General features: G+C 37.0%; 1 protein-coding gene across 1 annotated transcript in view; it reads right to left on the bottom strand.

Annotated features, from left to right (window-relative positions):
• The window catches only part of METTL25 (methyltransferase like 25), a 134,920-nt gene that overhangs the window by 41,071 nt on the left and 73,527 nt on the right, over positions 1 to 20,322 (bottom strand). The window contains exons 6-7 of the mRNA XM_077111528.1: positions 14,228 to 14,322; positions 4,245 to 4,274 (exon numbers count right to left, since the gene is read on the bottom strand). Coding sequence (XP_076967643.1) covers positions 4,245 to 4,274; positions 14,228 to 14,322 — 125 coding nt within the window. The remainder of the gene's footprint in view (positions 1 to 4,244; positions 4,275 to 14,227; positions 14,323 to 20,322) is intronic.

The raw sequence follows: 20,322 nt of genomic DNA, 5'->3' as shown, positions 1-20,322 counted from the left end.
AAAAAAAAAAAAAGGAAAATGAGCACCCGCTGAAACATTTTGGCACCCTCATAATAAAAATAAAGAAAAGGAAAAACGAAGAGCATAACTATATCACTCAGTCTCCAGTGTGAATTAAATATGATTAAACAAACAATTACATTCATTAACAAACATTGTCAGTAGAAAATAAAAAACTCAAATTATAAATGTACAAATAACCATAAATTATAAAATAAAAGTTGACAACCTAGAAAGGAAAGTAATGGAAAAGTATAAAAATCATTTGAAAATTGTAGCTAAATGACAAGATGACCAAGAGTGAGGACATATAACTAAAAGTAGAGTTGGGGACACAGAGTATAGAAATGGAAACAAATGAAATGAATAAAGTGAAGCCAAAAAAAAAATAGCTCCTTTGTCTAATGAAAAGGAAAATGGGTGAATCTGAGTCTGCTAGCCTATCCAGGGACCTGCAGCCTGAAACAGTACTACTCTGCCAAGCACAGCCTAGATCAGCTAATCCCCAGCCATGCAGCCTGAAGCAGAGAAATCTAGCCAACTCACAGATTCATGAGAATAAATGCCTGTTATTTTAAGTCACACTGAGATTTGTATGATTAAACCAATATTGGTCCCAATCACTTTAGGAAGATAACTAACAACAGTATTGATTATAGAATGAGTGATGGTGGAAGGGGATTACTTTAGCATCGAAAGCAATAATTAAGGTGAGAAGATGAATTGTTGAATTAGGATAGTGGAGACAAAGAGAGGGATAACGATTAAGAGATACTTAGAAGGTAGAATATTAGACTTGGTAACTGAATAGATATTGGCATTGAAGGAAACATAGGCATCTAGGATAATTCAAATTTTCCTGGTTTAGGAAAGTGGATGGTGATGGTATTTACTAATTATAGGGAATACAAGCAGAAGGGCACATCTGAGGCAAAATTCACTGAATTTAATAGGCTGAATTCCGGACACTGGGGTTGATAAGATATGAAGTGTTTGGAAATATGGATCTAGCACTCAGGAATGAAGTTTATAGTCTTACAGGTTATAAGAAGATAAAAGAGCAAAATATAAAATCCAGGGAAACATGAACATTTAAAAGTGGAGGGCCAGGTAAAGGAGCTAGCAGATGAGACTGAATAAAAATAGGCATATAGAAAGAAGGATAAACAGTATACTGACCACCAAGAAAGGAGGGAGGTCAACAATACTGAATGCTCTTAAGAAGTCAAGATAAAAAATAAAAGCTGCCCAATGTTTGGTAAAGTTTTTAAGATAGAGTTCTGTGAAATGTGCATGTCCAGAGAGCCATTCTTTTATTACTTCTATTATCTCTCAGAGTCTGAGACTCTTACTTTCATCCATTTACAACTACAAAAATATGATTGGATTCAGACAGTGTTTAGCACAAAATGAAATTTGCCTTGGGCTCAACATCACTTTAAGGATGGTCCTTCCTATGAGGGGTATACTCAGGCAGAAAACCTATTCCACTGCCCCCTCCCCAACCTAATACCAAATTCCTACATTGCAGCTCCAAGTGCTGGGATTTCAGGGAACCTGAAGATGGGGGATAAGGGTAGAACATCATTTCTAGGATCTTTATCTAATGGCATTCCTCTCTAAGTCACTGAAGATTGTCTGAGTTATAGCCTTTTGATAGAGTACCTTGAAAGAACACAAATTATATCTCCTTTGGAAGATGGGATGAGGGGACCAGGGGATTCTAGTAGAAAATGGCGATAGGAATACCATAGTCCCCAACTCAACTCCTAAAATAACTGCTGAAAGCAGACAAGTACACTTGAAATGCATAGCTTTTAAAAGATACAATTCTTATATAAAATTTTAAAAGTTGAAAAAAACTCTCTTTCCAAATGCAACTCTTTCACTTGAGACAGAAACTTCTGATTTCTAAACTTTCTACTTCTTGAAAATTGCTTCAAAACATTTCATCCAGAATTCCTCATCTCTGGATATATTTACCTTTTGACATTTTCTCATCTTGAATAACTTTTCTATATCATCAAAATATCTACTTTATTATTTGTTCCTTATTTCCTTGAAACTCCCTTCACTTATCTAAAAATATGCTGAAATCCCTTTTCATATATTAACACCTACTCTCATAGTGCTCTGTTGAAATTCTAGGCATTTGGGAAATTAACTATATTGGGAAATATTAGTGATAGTAGTAAAAATGGCTTATAGAGTTCTTTTGTTTGATTAGCTATAACAAATGGGAACTTTAATTTTATATGAACACCAGTTCCTAAAACAGTTGAAACTTTTCTTCTCTATGTCTTTGAGAAAAGTTATAAAAAGGTACCAAAATAATTTGGAAAGAAAATGTATATTTACATAATTAATGAAAATGATTGTATAAAGATGACAAAATGGTCAAGAAATACATTGTAAGCAAGAAAACATACAGACATGGAAAGCACAGAGAAATTTTTCCTAAGTTGTCCTGAGCTTTACAGTAGTTTCATAAGAGAACGGGAAGAGAATTATAAAGTGCCTTCAACTGCTCATTACTGGAATAAATAGGACTATCTATCCTGGTAAATAAGTAGGGATAAGTGGGAAAGGAGGCAACATATTTTCAGAAGTCTGTGCCTGTTTATTCCAGGAATAAACTGGACATGGCTCAGAGTTTATTCTCCTTTCTTTGCAAGCAATAAATCAACTTAATACTTTAATGCATTTTAAAAATGAGAGGGAGCAGAAAGTGTTTGTATACCCTTTGAGCATATGTATAGACAAACATTTTACACATCTAGTGGAAAAAGCATTAAGCTGAAGTCCAGACTCTGCAGTTAATTAAGGGAGCTAGAGCATACTATGAAACATCTGCTGTATATCATTTTCCCATATAAATGAGCACTTGGGAAATTGAAAACACCATACAAATGCCTCTGGGGCATTATTATAATCAAAGGCTCTTTTACTTTCAGCCCTCTAGGTAATCACTAAGGTGATGGTAGTGTACTAGTTGAGTGCTTAGGCTCCAGAGTCAGATACAGATTCAAATCTCGGCATTGGCTACTTTATGGTTTCCTCAAGTATATCATGGGATAATAAGAGTACCAACCTCATAGTATTATATATATAATACCTTAATGTATAAGAAGAACTTTAAATTGTACTTGGCATATGGTAAGCTCTGTGTTAATTTTGGCTATTATTTTCATGTCACAATTACTATTGGTAACAGCAAAAACAGTTGGCATTTATTGAGCACTTACTAGATGCTTACACATTGTTTTAAGCATTTTACACATTGATTCATTCATTCAATCTTCACAACAATCCTACAAGGAAGGTACTATTATTACTCCTATTATAATTGCTATTATTACTCTTATTTTAGAGATAAAAAAATTAAGCTATAGAGAAATTATGACGTGTTCAAGGACTCTTCAGTTAGTAGTGAAATGAGGATGCAAACCAGCAGTCTGAGACTGAAGCCTACACAATATACTCTAAAGTTTAATATCTTCAAAAGAATCAGTTTTTATCTAATTTTTTGTATAGTGAACACATTAAAAAAAAAACATGCAAAGAGTGCAGCCCAGAATAGGTACGCAGTAAATGTTACTTGTTATTACTACTATTTTTTAAAATTCAAATTGACATGTTAATGTGACCTGAAAATAAGCAAAAGACAGCCTTCTAAAATTTTTGTCCAGCAAGAAAAATTTGATAAAAGCTTAAAATAAAAACTCTTAAAAAAAGTTCCCAAATTACAAGGTGCCAGATAATGCAATTATATGGTTTTCTTGGGGATATATTTTACTTTTGTTTATAAATGAAAACCCACTTGGCTGTTGCAACTACAACTAATCAAGACCATAAAGAAGCTATCAGTCAACTGAAATACATGTTTTGGACTATGTTTAAATAATAAACCAAATGTTATACCTTGTTTGTCTTTGGTGAACTACTCAAAAAAGCTGATGTGAGTGATAGCATTCTTTAGAAATATTATACACTAACTTTTTAGTATAATATGAAGAAATGAGAGGTTAATATAACAATATAATGTGGAAATTTTTCTAAAAGTTCAGTTTGCTTTTTCTGAAAGTTCGCTTCTCTTTTAAAGTAAATTTATAGGAAATGTGAAATTATGCAGAGGTGATAGGAAGAGGTTTCAAGTTCATCAGGAGGTCAAGTATGAATAGTATTTTTCAAACAGATAAACTAACCTGTTTATCAGTTGGATTATAGTAGACACTCTTACTTACCCCTTGGCCTACTGCAACCCGCTCCAGTGCCTTTAAAAGAGAAAAAAACAAGACAGACTGCTCATATAATTTACTCTTATCTTATAAGACATATAAACACACTGTATAAGGGTTTGTTAAAAATCGACATTTAAAAAGATTAATTAAGTGACAGCATGTAAGTTTATATATGTAAATGTGTTAATATCATAAAGGAATTTTAACTGGTTTGCTTGTATTATTTGAGACTGATTTATAATGGATGTATGCATTTATACACAAACACCTTCCCCTCCTCCAATTATATGCATTCTTCGGTTTTTAGAAGGAATTAGAAGTCAGGAAAGAAATGAGATATTCTTGGCTCACTTTTAGTGTAGCTAAAACAAGTGAATGAATGCAAAGCTATTAATATGCATATATATAGACACAGACATATACTAATTGCTAACATATTTTTCCAATGTTTTATAAAGACATAATTTCATCTTTAGTAAAAATGAACAAAGTATAGTTGAAAGCATAGTTTAGAAAACTAATTTATATGATAAAGTACCAGGAAGAAGAGAAAGTAATAAATAATAAATAATAAATATTTTTACAATTTTATATGTAGCTGGCTTTCACAACTTAAGATACACAGCATTTTAAATAAAGTATTTCTTATATATTTCTAATAAATATCTATAATCTAACATATGAAAGATTTTTTTAATTATTTAAATATGGAATAGGGTCTTTTGAAGTGTTAACATTTTATACAATTTTATAATTAAATTAGATTTAAAAATTCAACTGAAATTTTACTTTTAAATGTTTAACTATGAAATATTTCAAAAATACAGAAAAGTAATAAAATAGGATACTTAGTTGAATCAGATTTCTAGGTCTTAATAAATAAAACTTTTTATAAACAGCTGAATCAAGTACTTCTTAAATTGAAAGACAATTTACAGACTATTTTGGTTAAGTGTAATTTCTATAGACGAACAAGGTCACTGACAAGGTAAAGTCATGCCTCAAGTCACATATCTAGATTATGGCTGAGCAGGTACTAAACACCTGTTCTTTGAATTCTGGTTCTTCTCAAGCAATACACCAGGTAGATCTAGTGGGGAAAAATAAGAGTTCATATGTTCTGTTCTAGAGAAAAATTTGGAGGAAAATGTAATTTTCCCTTTTTTTGAAAGATAACTTTACTGAGCAGCTAGAGGCATAGGTGAATACAATATAAGCGATAATAACTGCTTAATATTTTCATTGATTTTAACAGTTCAGGGCCCAAAACAGATTTGTTATTGAAAATAGCACTGGATTTTCATTTATAGTACTAGGCATGCTAATATTAGAGGCAATTTTCTTTATGGCTTTTTTTAAAGGGCTGAATTGAATAAAGAATAAAAAGATTTTTGATAATATACTATTTGGTGTCAAAAATATATCATAGGAGGGGGGCCAAGATGGCGGCTTAGTAAGGTACGTGCGTCTTAGTTCCTCCTCCAGAGCAACTGCTAGGAGACCAGAAACAGTGCAGAACAGCTCCCGGGGCCACGGCAGGGAATGGACACACAGCGTACCCCAGTCTAGACTGGCTAGACCGACTGCGAGACTCTGCTGCAGTGAGATCCCCAAGCGGCGCGCGCTTCCCCAGTCCGCAGCGGCTGGTGGCCGGAGCTCCTCCCTCCCTCCTTCCCGGGCCGGCTGAGAGTCTCGGAGAGGCAAGTTTTCCAAGCCATGGTGGCCGGTGCCCCTCTTTCGCAGGTGGCTTCCCGGACCAGCTACAAGTCTCGGATCAGCGGGTTCCCCAAGACGTGGCGGCCGGCAACCGGCGCCCCTACCCCGCGGGCGGCTACCCGGTCCGGGGGCGGGTCTCGGATCGGCGAGTTCCCCAGGCTGCGGCGGCCAGCGACAAGTGCCCCTCCCCCACAGGCGGCTTCCCGGTCCAGTGGTGAGTTCCCCAGGCTGTGGTGGCCTGCGACCGGCGCCCTTCCCCCATAGGTGGCTGCCCAGAGGGAGAGGAGGGAGTCTCCGACAGTGGCAGGGACTGGGTCCAACCAAACACCAATAGTGGCATTAATAACGGAGCCACAACATCTTTTGCTGGTGGGACCGCAGACAGACAAGCGACACCTACTGGGCAGGATAAAAAAAACAGAGTCCAGAGACTTCACAGTAAAATCTTTCAACCTGCTGGGTCTCAAACTCAGGGAAATCTGATTAAATGTCCAGACGCCAGCAAAAAATAACAAATCACACCAGGAAAACTGAAGATATGGCCCAGTCAAAGGAACAAACCAGTAGCTCAAATGAGATACAGGAGCTGAGACAACTAATTCTGAATATACGAACAGAAATGGAAAACCTCTTCAAAAACCAAATCAATAAATTGAGGGAGGACATGAAGAAGGCAAGGGATGAACAAAAAGAAGAAATGGAAAGTCTGAAAAAACAAATCACAGAACTTATGGGAATGAAAGATACAGTAGAAGAAATGAAAAAAAACAATGGAAACCTACAATGGTAGATTTCAAGAGACAGCGGTTAGAATTAGTGAACTGGAGGATAGAACATCTGAAATCCAAAAGGAAACAGAAACTATCAGGAAAAGAATGGAAAAATTTGAGCAGGGGTTCAGGGAATTGAATGATAATATGAAGCGCACAAATATATGTGTTGTGGGTGTCCCAGAAGGAGAAGAGAAGGGAAAAGGAGGAGAAAAACTAATGGAAGAAATTATCACTGAAAATTTCCCAACTCTTATGAAAGAACTACAATTACAGATCCAAGAAGTGCAGCGCACCCCAAAGAGAATAGATCCAAATAGGCGTTCTCCAAGACACTTACTAGTTAGAATGTCAGAGGTCAAAGAGAAAGAGAGGATCTTGAAAGCAGCAAGAGAAAAACAATCCATCACATACAAGGGAAACCCAATAAGACTATGTGTAGATTTCTCAGCAGAAACCATGGAGGCAAGAATACAGTGGGATGATATATTTAAATTACTAAAAGAGAAAAACGGCCAATCAAGAATTCTATATCCAGCAAAATTGTCCTTCAAAAATGAGGGAGAAATTAAAACATTTTCAGATAAAAAGTCACTGAGAGAATTTGTGACTAAGAGACCAGCTCTGCAAGAAATATTAAAGGAAGCACTAGAGTCAGATATGAAAAGACAGAAGAGAGAGGTGTGGAGAAGAGTGTAGAAAGAAGGAAAATTAGATATGATATATATAATACAAAAGGGAAAATGGTAGAGGAAAGTATTACCCAAACAGTAGTAACACTAAATGTTAATGGACTGAATTCCCCAATCAAAAGACATAGACTGGCAGAATGGATTAAAAAACAGGATCCTTCTATATGCTGTCTACAGGAAACACATCTTAGACCCAAAGATAAACATAGGTTGAAAGTGAAAGGTTGGGAAAAGATATTTCATGCAAATAAAAAAACAACCAGAAAAGAGCAGGAGTAGCTATACTAATATCCAACAAATTAGACTTCAAATGTAAAACAGTTAAAAGAGACAAAGAAGGATACTATCTACTAATAAAAGGAACAATTAAACAAGAAAACATAACAATCATAAATATTTACGCACTGAACCAGAATGCCCCAAAATACGTGAGGAATACACTACAAATACTGAAAAGGGAAATAGACACATCTACAATAATAGTTGGAGACTTCAATTCCCCACTCTAATCAATGGACAGAACATCTAGAGAGAGGATCAATAAAGAAATAGAGAATTTGAATATTACTATAAATGAGCTAGACTTAACAGACATTTATAGGACATTACACCCCACAACAGCAGGATACACCTTTTTCTCAAGTGCTCATGGATCATCCTCAAAGATAGACCATATGCTGGGTCACAAAGCAAGTCTCAACAAATTCAAAAAGACTGAAATACTACACAACACTTTCTCAGATCGTAAAGGAATGAAGTCAGAAATCAATAATAGGCAGAGTGCCAGAAAATTCACAAATACATGGAGGCTCAACAACACACTCTTAAACAACCAGTGGGTCAAGGAAGAAATTACAAGAGAAATTAGTAAATATTTCGAGGTGAATGAAAATGGGAACACAACATATCTAAACCTATGGGACACAGCAAAGGCAGTGCTAAGAGGGAAATTTATTGCCCTAAATGCCTATATCAAAAAAGAGGAAAGGACAAAAATTCGGGAATTAATTAATGTCCACTTGGAAGAACTGGAGAAAGAACAGCAAACTAACCCCAAAGCAAGCAAAAGGAAAGAAATAACAAAGATTAGAGCAGAAATAAACGAAATTGAGAACATGAAAACAATACAGAAAATCAATAAGACCAGAATTTGGTTCTATGAGAAAATCAACAAGATTGATGGGCTCTTAGCAAGATTGACAAAAAGAATAGAGAGGATGCAAATAAATAGTATCAGAAATGGAAGAGGAGACATAACCACTGACCTCACAGAAATAAAGGAGGTATGAACAGGATACTATGAACAACTCTATGCTAATAAATACAACAATGTAGATGAAATGGACAAGTTCCTAGAAAGGCATGAACAACCAACTTTGACTCAAGAAGAAATAGATGACCTCAACAAACCAATCACAAGTAAAGAAATTGAATCAGTCGTTTAAAAGCTTCCCAAAAAGAAAAGTCCAGGACCAGATGGCTTCACATGTGAATTCTACCAAACATTTCAGAAAGAATTAGTACCAACCCTGCTCAAACTCTTCAAAAAAATTGAAGTGGAGGGAAAGCTACCTAATTCATTCTATGAAGCCAACATCACCCTCATACCAAAACCAGGCAAAGATATTACAAAAAAAGAAAACTACAGACCAATCTCTCTAAGGAATATAGATGCAAAAATCCTCAACAAAATTCTAGCAAATCGAATCCAGCAACACATTAAAAGAATTATACATCATGACCAAGTAGGATTCATCCCAGGTATGCAAGGATGCTTCAACATAAGAAAATCAATTAATGTAATACACCACATCAACAAATCAAAGCAGAAAAATCACATGATCATCTCAATTGATGCAGAGAAGGCATTTGACAAGATTCAACATCCTTTCCTGCTGAAAACACTTCAAAGGAGAGGAATACAAGGGAACCTCCTTAAAATGATAGAGGGAATATATGAAAAACCCACAGCTAATATCATCCTCAATGGGGAAAAATTGAAAACTTTCCCCCTAAGATCAGGAACAAGACAAGGATGTCCATTATCACAACTGTTATTCAACATCATGTTGGAGGTTCTAGCCAGAGCAATTAGACAAGAAAAAGAAATACAAGGCATCAAAATTGGAAAGGAAGAAGTAAAACTATCACTGTTTGCAGATGATATGATACTATATGTTGAAAACCCTGAAAAATCCACAGCAAAACTACTAGAGCTAATAAATGAGTACAGCAAAGTGGCAGGTTACAAGATCAACATTCAAAAATCTGTAGTGTTTCTATACACTAGCAATGAACAAGCTGAGGGGGAAATCAAGAAACAAATTCCATTTACAATTGCAACTAAAAGAATAAAATACCTAGGAATAAATTTAACTAAAGAGACAAAAAAACTTATATAAAGAAAACTACAAAAAACTGCTAAAAGAAATCACAGAAGACCTAAATAGATGGAAGGGCATACCGTGTTCATGGATTGGAAGACTAAATATAGTTAAGATGTCAATTCTACCTAAATTGATTTACAGATTCAATGCAATACCAATCAAAATCCCAACAACTTATTTTTCAGAAATAGAAAAACCGATAAGCAAATTTATCTGGAAGGGCAGGGTGCCCCGAATTGCTAAAAGTATCTTGAGGAAAAAAAACGAAGCTGGAAGTCTCACGCTGCCTGACTTTAAGGCATATTATGAAGCCACAGTGGTCAAAACAGCATGGTACTAGCATAAAGATAGATATATCGACCAATGGAATCGAATAGAGTGCTCAGATATAGACCCTCTCATTTATGGACATTTGATCTTTGATAAGGCAGTCAAGCCAACTCACCTGGGACAGAACAGTCTCTTCAATAAATGGTGCCTAGAGAACTGGATATCCATATGCAAAAGAATGAAAGAAGACCCATATCTCACACCCTATACAAAAGTTAACTCATAATGGATCAAAGATCTAAACATTAGGTCTAAGACCATAAAACAGTTAGAGGTAAATGTAGAGAGATCTCTTATGAATCTTACAATTGGAGGCGGTATTATGGACCTTACACCTAAAGCAAGAGCACTGAAGAAAGAAAGAAATAAATGGGAGCTCCTCAAAATTAAACACTTTTGTGCATCAAAGAACTTCATCAAGAAAGTAGAAAGACAGCCTACACAATGGGAGACAATATTTGGAAACGACATATCAGATAAAGGTCTAGTATCCAGAATTTATAAAGCGATTGTCCAACTCAACAACAAAAAGACAGCCAACCCAATTACAAAATGGGAAAAAGACTTGAACAGATGCCTCTCAGAAGAAGAAATACAAATGGCCAAAAGGCACATGAAGAGATGCTCAATGTCCCTGGCCATTAGAGAAATGCAAATCAAAACCACAATGAGATATCATCTCACACCCACCAGAATGGCCATTATCAACAAAACAGAAAATGACAAGTGCTGGAAAGGATGTGGAGAAAGAGGCACACCTATCCACTGTTGGTGGGAATGTCAAATGGTGTAACCACTGTGGAAGGCAGTTTGGCGGTTCCTCAAAAAGCTGAATATAGAATTGCCATACGACCCAGCAATACCATTGCTGGGTATCTACTCAGAGGACTTAAGGGCAAAGACACAAACGGACATTTGCACACCAATGTTTATAGCAGCATTATTTACAATTGCAAAGAGATGAAACAGCCAAAATGTCCATCAACAGACGAGTGGTTAAACAAACTGTGGTATATACATACGATGGAATATTATACAGCTTTAAGACAGAATAAACTTATGGAGCATGTAATAACATGGATGGACCTAGAGAACATTATGCTGAGTGAGACTAGCCAAAAACTAAAGGACAAATACTGTATGGTCCCACTGATGTGAACCGACATTAGAAAATAAACTTGGAATATGTCATTGGTAACAGAGACCATCAGGAGATAGAAATAGGGTAAGATAATGGGTAATTGGAGCTGAAAGGATACAGACTGTGCAACAAGACTGGATACAAAAACTCAGAAATGGACAGCACAATACTACCTAATTGTAATGTAATTATGTTAAAACACTGAATGAAGCTGCATCTGAGGTATAGTTTTTTTTTCTTCTTCTTTTTTTCTTTTTTCTTTTTTTCTATTATCGTTTTATTTTTTTCTGTTGTCTTTCTTTTTCTAAATTGATGCAAATGTACTAAGAAATGATGAATATGCATCTATGTGATGATATTAAGAATTACTGATTGTATATGTAGAATGGAATGATTTCTAAATGTTGTGTTAGTTAATTTTTTTAATTAATAAAAAATAAAAATAATTTTAAAAATTAAAAAAAATATATATCATACATGACTACCTTTGGTATGTGTTCTGGTTGAGTTTACTTCTGGAAATACAAATGATACATTTTGATTACACAGTAAAAGATAATCATGTAGGTAATAAGCTTCTTGCAAACATTAATATTATTCTTGACCAAACAAAGATAATGAAGAAAATACACCAACTGTTCATTTCATACTAATCTAAAATATGTTTGCAATTTTATGAGTCTTAAAGTATGCTGACCAGATTGCATTAATTTTGTTAACATTTTATTTCTGGTTAGCACCCTAACAATTTATCTGAAAACATCACCAGTAAGGTATTTATTATTTCATCTCTTAAGCTTTGAGTATTTGTAGAAAAGGTGAGTGGAACAAAAGGCCATAAAACAAGAATGAGACAAAGAAATGTTCTTCAGATTTTCCAAATTATTTTAGCATCAATAAAAAGGGAAAATGAGCAGGGGCTGGAATTAAGGACAGAAGGATTCTATGGGATGCTAGCATTGGTTAAAAACTGTTCTTAACTGCAGCAAAGTTTGTGAAATATTTGTGGAATTTGTTTTTCAAAACCTCTTTTCTTTGGTTCTTTGAACATTTATTTTTACAGCAGAAATTTCTGTTCATATACATAATATATATTTTTAATACTCCAAAGGATATTAAGAATTAGTTTATGTTATTTTATTTTGGATAATCTCCATTTCCTTTCCTCCAAATTATTGTGTGTGTGTGTGTGTGTGTGTGTGTGTGTGTGTGTGTGTGTGTTTCTCTCTACTTATCATGTTAGACTTCCTTCAGACATAAAAATAATTCTAGCTGGTTGTTGATTCTTAAAATGGGGTCACCGGGCGGGCCGCGGTGGCTCAGCGGGCAAAAGTGCTTGCCTGCCGTGCCGGAGGACCCCGGTTCGATTCCCGGCCCCAGCCCATGTAAAAAACAAACAAACAAACGAAATATAATAAAACAAGAAAATGTTTAAAAAATGTTTCCCTTTCTTCCTCCCTTCCTTCCTTCCATCCTTCCTTCCTTCTCTGTCTTTCCTTCCTTTCCTCCCTCTCTCTTTAAAAAAAAAAAAAAAAAAAAAAAAAAAAAAAAAAAAATGGGGTCACCATAAACTTGATTAGAAACAATGTTCTTATGAATAAGGACTATTAATTGCAGGCCTTACCGAAGATGGCAGGTCTATCCTGTTTCATTGTGAAATCCCTTATGTCAATATCTTTACTCTTAAGATAGGCAGATTTCCTAAAAAAATACTATTTCAATTTTTTACCTGGAGAGTAGAAGTCTGGCCAGCATTCTGGGAGCAAATTCATTTCAAGAATAGCCTTTCATTCTAATGAGACCCTAAACAGGTATCATTTATAGATACTATGGAAGAATAAGATAAATTCCCAGAAAAATATTCTATGTGGATCCAGACAAGGAAATTACTATTTGAGCATAAATAGATTTTTAAGACAATTTCTGGATACATAAACTAGAACAAAGACACACTATTAATATTTTTATTATGGTACCATATATATAAAACATTAAATTAAATGTTATTTAACCATTTTAAGTATATAATTCAGTAGTATTACCTAATTTTACCATGTTGTGCCTCCATCACCACCATTTTTTTCAAAAGTTTCTCGTCACCCAAAACAGAAACCCTATATCCAGAAAACGGGTAACAGCCTATTCCCTTACCTTCTAATCTATTTTTTATAAATTTGCTTATTTGTCTCTTTGTGCTTGGCTTATTTCATTCACCATATTTTCAAGATTCATCCACGTTGTAGCATGTACCATAACTTTATTCCTTTTATGGATAAATAATCCATTTATGTTTTTGTTTATACTGCTATATAACTAATCTAGAAATAATGGCCCTACAAGAATTAATTTTACTTTGTGGTTGAACATTAAACACAGTTTTTAATCAACTATATTTTCAGTTTCTGATGACTAGGACCACTTATTTAACTTTCATCAGTGCCTTTGTAAAGCAATATAGTATAATGGGCTGTGTTCTAGGTAAGGACAATAGCTAAATCAGGCATAATGAAGGTTTCATTTAACTAGATATTACTTCACATCCCAGGTAGCTTAATAATATTTTTCCCATTAGGGAAATTATTTCCCTAATTATTATTAGGGAAATTATTTTCCAAATTAGGAGACCAGATTATTTGCTACAAATGCACCTATACCACAGAGCTGTAGATAAAGTGTTGAACTAGTTCTGTGTTTAAGACTTGGTAGTTGATATATTTTATATAATAATAAAAGTAGTATTTGCTATGTATAACTATAAAATTGTTACCATACTGCATGTAGAATAATGCTGGAAGAGCAAGTCATTTATTTATCATAATTGGTGGTGGCCAAAAGCATTAATGATGAATTCCTGGAAAATTTGGCAATTAATATTTGATATTTAACAAAAATAATAAAAATCTGCAACATCTGGATAAAGCTTTTAGTTCAAGAAAAAAGATAATCATACCAAACATGCTGACATTCTGGCATTACGACCACAGCACCATTTCTCTTTCTTTAAGTAGTGGCACATTGGAAATCCCCACTTTTCTTGACCATATTCTGCAAATGAGGAAAAAAATATGCATTATTTAAGTAAATGCCACCTTATTCAGTTAAAGTAAATAATCTATTGTGAAAGTATTTTAGTCACTGAGAGAGTCAAACAGTAGTTAAACATGGGAACAGCGATATTTAAAAGTTCATTCCAGTTTGTTAACTGAAAGATATTAATGTTATGAAAATGGTATTTGCTTAACAACAGCAGTTTTGTGTTTAAGCTTCTGATACCATCCAATTTGCCAAAACTATTTCTTTAAGATTTAGCAAAAATAATTTAAAATGGAAATACTCTTCATATTCAATACTGCTTTAGGAGATAAGAAATGACATACTGCAAATTTATTGCTGACCTGACTTACTAAAAAAATGAAGTTACCTATGGTAGTTGGTAATTTATTACAGAACAAAATCAAAATTAATTCCTAACACTATTGAAAGATCAAATTTTTTATTTAGCCAATATGTTCCCTCTTCAGAAAAAGAACAGCTGTACAGACTCTGATTTCTTCATTATATTAAAAGGTTATGACATTTTAAACAGTGATACAATTTGGCTCTAATGCATTTATGATTCAAGTGATAACAAAAATCAATATTCACTGCTTAATAACATATCTACAGCCCAACTCACTTATAGAGTTAGTTACACATGCAACTTACTGATGTTCAAAGCACTTACGTATTATTAATAATACAGGGTTTTCAAAAAAGAAAACAAACCAAGTTTCTATTTCAAATTAAAACCTGGAAAATGAAAGCTTAAATTTCATCAAAACTGTGACAAAAGAAAATCGAGATAAACTTATTAGGCTAAAAAGTAAAATGGAACTTAAAACACAAGGACAATCTGACTTTCGGGAGGATGGCAGAATAGGATAGTTTGAGTTCACTTATGCTCCAAAGAACAGCAAGAGAAGTGACAGAAAAATGACCCGGACAGCAATTCCAAGGTGCAAGTGACCTAAGAGGGTCTTCTACACTACACGGGAAGGTCCTGAATGAAAAAGCAGAGGAACTGAGATGTAGAGAACCTGAGACTATCCAGCTAGTGCAAATAGCCTAACATACTTCTTTCCTAACGGAGGCTGGCAGCCCTCAGTAGTGCATGGACAGGGAGGTGGACACTAGGAAGTAAGCCAAGCTGTCCACGTTGAACACGCCACACTCACACATGCCGCATCCCCTCCCATGGACCCACACATCCTCTCCCCACCCACACCGGGCATGCACACACCTGTGCCCCACCTGCCCCTGCATCCATGTACCCAAACCCTGCACCCACAACCCCTGCATCCCGCTCTCCCAGACACGCGCACACCCATACCCCAACACAACCCCCATCCCCTCTGCAAACAGGTGCTCTTGTGTGCATCTGTGCCCCACCTCCTGCCCCTGAGACCCAAGCCCCAAGTCCTGGGCCCCAAGCCCCAGTCCTCTCCTGCACATGTGTGCACCTATCGACCATGCCCCTCTGTCTTGACCCCCACTCCCAATGTCCCCTCCCCGCACCCCAACCTCTGTGTCCTGATGCCACGACCGCTATGCTCCAGGAGCTCCCACACACCCACGCCATGCCCTCCAGCTCCCCACTTCCCTGCACACTGTCTCCCCATGTCCTGTGCACCCACACAGCCCTCACGATCTGCCTCCCACTGAACTCTGTCCCTGTCCTTGAAGTGTGCCAGAGCTGCACCCTGGCCCTATGACCCCACATTAGCCCCCGACAACCCAACACCCCGCATTCCATGCTCCCGGGCACCAGTGTAGCACGCTCACCCCATGCCCAGTCCGGCGCTGTGTGCTGCCACGGTGCCGCTGTATCCCAACCCACACCTACATCCTGCCCTATGCCCGTCCCACAAATACAAATACGTAGATTACAGAGGGAAATCATCTTCCAAAGTAACCCTATCAAGATAATTAAATGCCTCAAAGGAAATAGAAAATCACAAGGTATTTGAAGATACAGGAAGACATGGCCCAGCCTATTGACCAAATTAAAACACTGGAGGAGACACAGACATTGGAGCAACTACATCATACAACTGTACTAAATAAATTCAATGAATTGGCTAATGACATAAAGGAGATCAAGAAGACACTAAGAAAAGCATAAATAAGAATTTGAAAAAACAAATAGAAAAATAGCAGATATCACAAAGATAAAAGACACTGTAGAGAAATAAGAAATATATTAAAGACACACAAGAGCAGATTTGAGGAGGAAGAAGAAAGAATAAATGAACTACAGGACAGGACAATTGATTTCAAATGCACAAAAGAACAAGTAGCAAAAAAAAAAAATGGAAAATTTTGAATTGAATCTCAGGAAATCATGGACACAAAGTGTATAAATGTAAGAATCATCGGGGTCCCAGAAAGAGAAAAGAGCTAGGAAGATTAGTTGAGGAGACACAGGGGAGAATCTTCCCTATTCTTGTAACATGCATAAATATGCATAAATATTCTTATGCAAATCAAAGAAGTCCAACAAATCCCAAATAGCATAAATCCAAATAGGCCTACTCTAAGACACATACTAATCAGTCTGTCAAATGTTGACGAGAAGCAGAAGATGCTGAAAGTGGCAAGAGAAAGCAATCTACTATATACAAGGGAAACCATATAAGACAGTTCAGACTACTCAACGGGCACCATGAAAGCAAGAAGGCAATGATATAATATATTTAAGATCCTGAGAGAGAAAGAATTCCAGCCACGAATTCTGTACCCAGTCAAATTGTTCTTCAAAAATGAGGGAGAGAATGGAAGCCGCGGTCGCCTGAGAGGCGGGTGCGCTGCTGCTGCTGCAGTTGGTGCTGCCACTGCGGACCGTGCGACGGGCCATTCAGCCGCGTCGGCCGCGGCCCGGGACCTCCCATCTGGGTCTAGCCGCTATGCTAGCCGAGAGGCCGAGGCGGGGACCTCAAGACAGCTACTAGGGGAGTAGAAACGATACAGAACAGCTCCCGGAGCCACGACAAAGATCAAAAAGACAGCGTACCCCAACCTGGAACGGCTGACTGACTGGGAGAACCTGCTCCGGTGAGATCGCCGAGGGGCGCGGACTTCCCCGGGCGGGGCGGCAAGTGGCCGGAGTCCCTCCCCTCCTCCTTCCCGGGCCAGCTGGCAATATTGGGCAGGCGGTCCCCTCAAGCCGTGGCGGCTGGCGCCCCCACCACGCGCGGCCCCCCGGACCAACTGAGAGAATTGGATCAGAAATCCCCAGGCCGCGGAGAACGGTGACCGGGGGGGTCCCTTCCAAACACGTGACTCCCCGGTTCAGCTGGGAATGGTGCACTCTCCCGGGCCACGGCGGCTGGCGGCGCCCCGGGCCGACTAGGAAATTCGGACGGGCGCTCTCCCGATTGCGGCAGCCGGCGACCCTCCCCGTGTTCAGACTCCCGGGCTGGCTGGCACTCTTCCAAGTCGCTTCGGCTGGCGAACCTCCCCCACGGTGAGAGTTTTCCAAAGTTAAAGGACCCACAGCACCTTTTACTGGTGGGACCCGCAGACAAACGTGTGCCACAAGCGCCAACTACTGGGCAGGATAAGAAAAACAGAACCCAGAGATTTCACAGAACAATCTTTCAACCTGTTGGGTCCAACACCCAGGGAAATCTGACTAAATGCCCAGACGCCAGCAGAAGATAAAGGATCACGCTCAGAAAATTGGAAATATGGCCCAGTCAAAGGAACAAACCAATAGTTCAAATGAGATATAGGAGCTGAGACAACTAATGCTGAATATACGAAGAGAAATGGAAAACCTTTTCAAAAACGAAATTGATAAATTGAGGGAGGACATGAACAAGACATGGGCTGAACAAAAAGAAGAAATAGAAAAACTGAAAAACAAATCACAGAACTTACGGAAGTGAAGGATAGAGTAGAAAAGATGGAAAAAACAATGGATACCTACAATGATAGATTTAAAGACACAGAAGATAGAATTAGTGATTTGGAGGATGGAACATCTTAATTACAAAAAGAAACAGAAACTATCAGGAAAAGAATGGAAAAATTCAAACAGGGTATCAGGGAACTCAAGGACAATATGAACCGCATAAATATACGTGTTGTGGGTGTCCCAGAAGGAGAAGAGAAGGGAAAAGGAGGAGGAAAAACTAATGGAAGAAATTATCACTGAAACTTTCCCAACTCTTATGAAAGAATTACAATTACAGATCCGAGAAGTGCAGCGCACCCCAAAGAGAATAGATTCAAATAGGCGTTCTCAAAGACACTTACCAGTTAGAGTGTCAGAGGTCAAAGAGAGAGGATTTTGAAAGCAGCAAGAGGAAAACAATCCATCACATACAAGGGAAACCCAATAAGACTATGTGTAGATTTCTCAGCAGAAACCATGGAAGCTAGAAGACAGTGGGATGATATATTTAAATTACTAAAAGAGAAAAACTACCAACCAAGAATTCTATATCCAGCAAAATTGTCCTTCAAAAATGAGGGAGAAATTAAAACATTCTCAGACAAAAAGTCACTGAGAGAATTTGTGACCAAGAGACCACCTCTGCAAGAAATACTAAAGGGAGCACTAGAGTCAGATACAAAAAGACAGAAGAGAGAGGTATGGAGAAGAGTGTAGAAAGAAGGAAAGTCAGATATGATATATATAATACAAAAGGCAAAATGGTAGAGGAAAATATTATCCAAACAGTAATAACACTAAATGTTAATGGACTGAATTCCCCAATCAAAAGACATAGACTGGCAGAATGGATTAAAAAACAGGATCCTTCTATATGCTGTCTACAGGAAACACATCTTAGACCCAAAGATAAACACAGGTTGAAAGTGAAAGGTTGGGAAAAGATATTTCATGCAAATAACAACCAGAAAAGAGCAGGAGTGGCTATACTAATATTCAACAAATTAGACTTCAAATGTAAAACAGTTAAAAGAGACAAAGAAGGACACTATATACTAATAAAAGGAACAATTAAACAAGAAGATATAACAATCATAAATATTTACCCACCGAACCAGAATGCCCCAAAATACGTGAGGAATACACTGTAAACACTGAAAAGGGAAACAGACACAAACACCATAATAGTTGGAGACTTCAATTCACCACTCTCATCAATGGACAGAACATCTAGACAGAGGATCAACAAAGAAATAGAGAATCTGAATATTACAATAAATGAGGTAGACTCAACAGACATTTATAGGACATTACATCCCACAACAGCAGGATACACCTTCTTCTCAAGTGCTCATGGATCATTCTCAAAGATAGACCATATGCTGGGTCACAAAGCAAGTCTTAACAAATTTAAAAAGATTGAAATCATACACAACACTTTCTCGGATCATAAAGGAATGAAGTCAGAAATCAATAATAGGCGGAGTGCCAGAAAATTCACAAATACGTGGAGGCTCAACAACACACTCTTAAACAATAAGTGGGTCAAAGAAGAAATTGCAAGAGAAATTAGTAAATACCTCGAGGCGAATGAAAATGAAAACACAACATATCAAAACTTATGGGACGCAGCAAAGGCAGTGCTAAGAGGGAAATTTATTGCCCTAAATGCCTATATCAGAAAAGAAGAAAAGACAAAAACGTAGGAATTAACTGTCCACTTGGAAGAACTGGAGAAATAACAGCAAACTAACCCCAAAGCAAGCAAAAGGAAAGAAATAAAAAAGATTAGAGCAGAAATAAATGAAACTGAAAACATGAAAACAATAGAGAAAATCAATAAGACTAGAAGTTGGTTCTATGAGAAACTCAATAAGATTGATGGGCCCTTAGCAAGATTGACAAGAAGAAGAAGAGAGAGGATGCAAATAAATAAGATCAGAAATGGAAGAGGAGACATAACTACTGACCTCACAGAAATAAAGGAGGTAATAACAGGATACTATGAACAACTTTACGCTAATAAATACAACAATTTAGAGCAAATGGATGGGTTCCTGGAAAGACATGAACAACCAACTTTGACTCAAGAAGAAATAGATGACCTCAAC

This window comes from Tamandua tetradactyla, chromosome 7 (assembly GCF_023851605.1).
Source record: "Tamandua tetradactyla isolate mTamTet1 chromosome 7, mTamTet1.pri, whole genome shotgun sequence".
Lineage (NCBI taxonomy): Eukaryota > Metazoa > Chordata > Mammalia > Pilosa > Myrmecophagidae > Tamandua > Tamandua tetradactyla.
The sequence above is the reverse complement of the archived record's forward strand: the minus strand, read 5'-3'. Positions and strand labels throughout refer to the sequence as shown.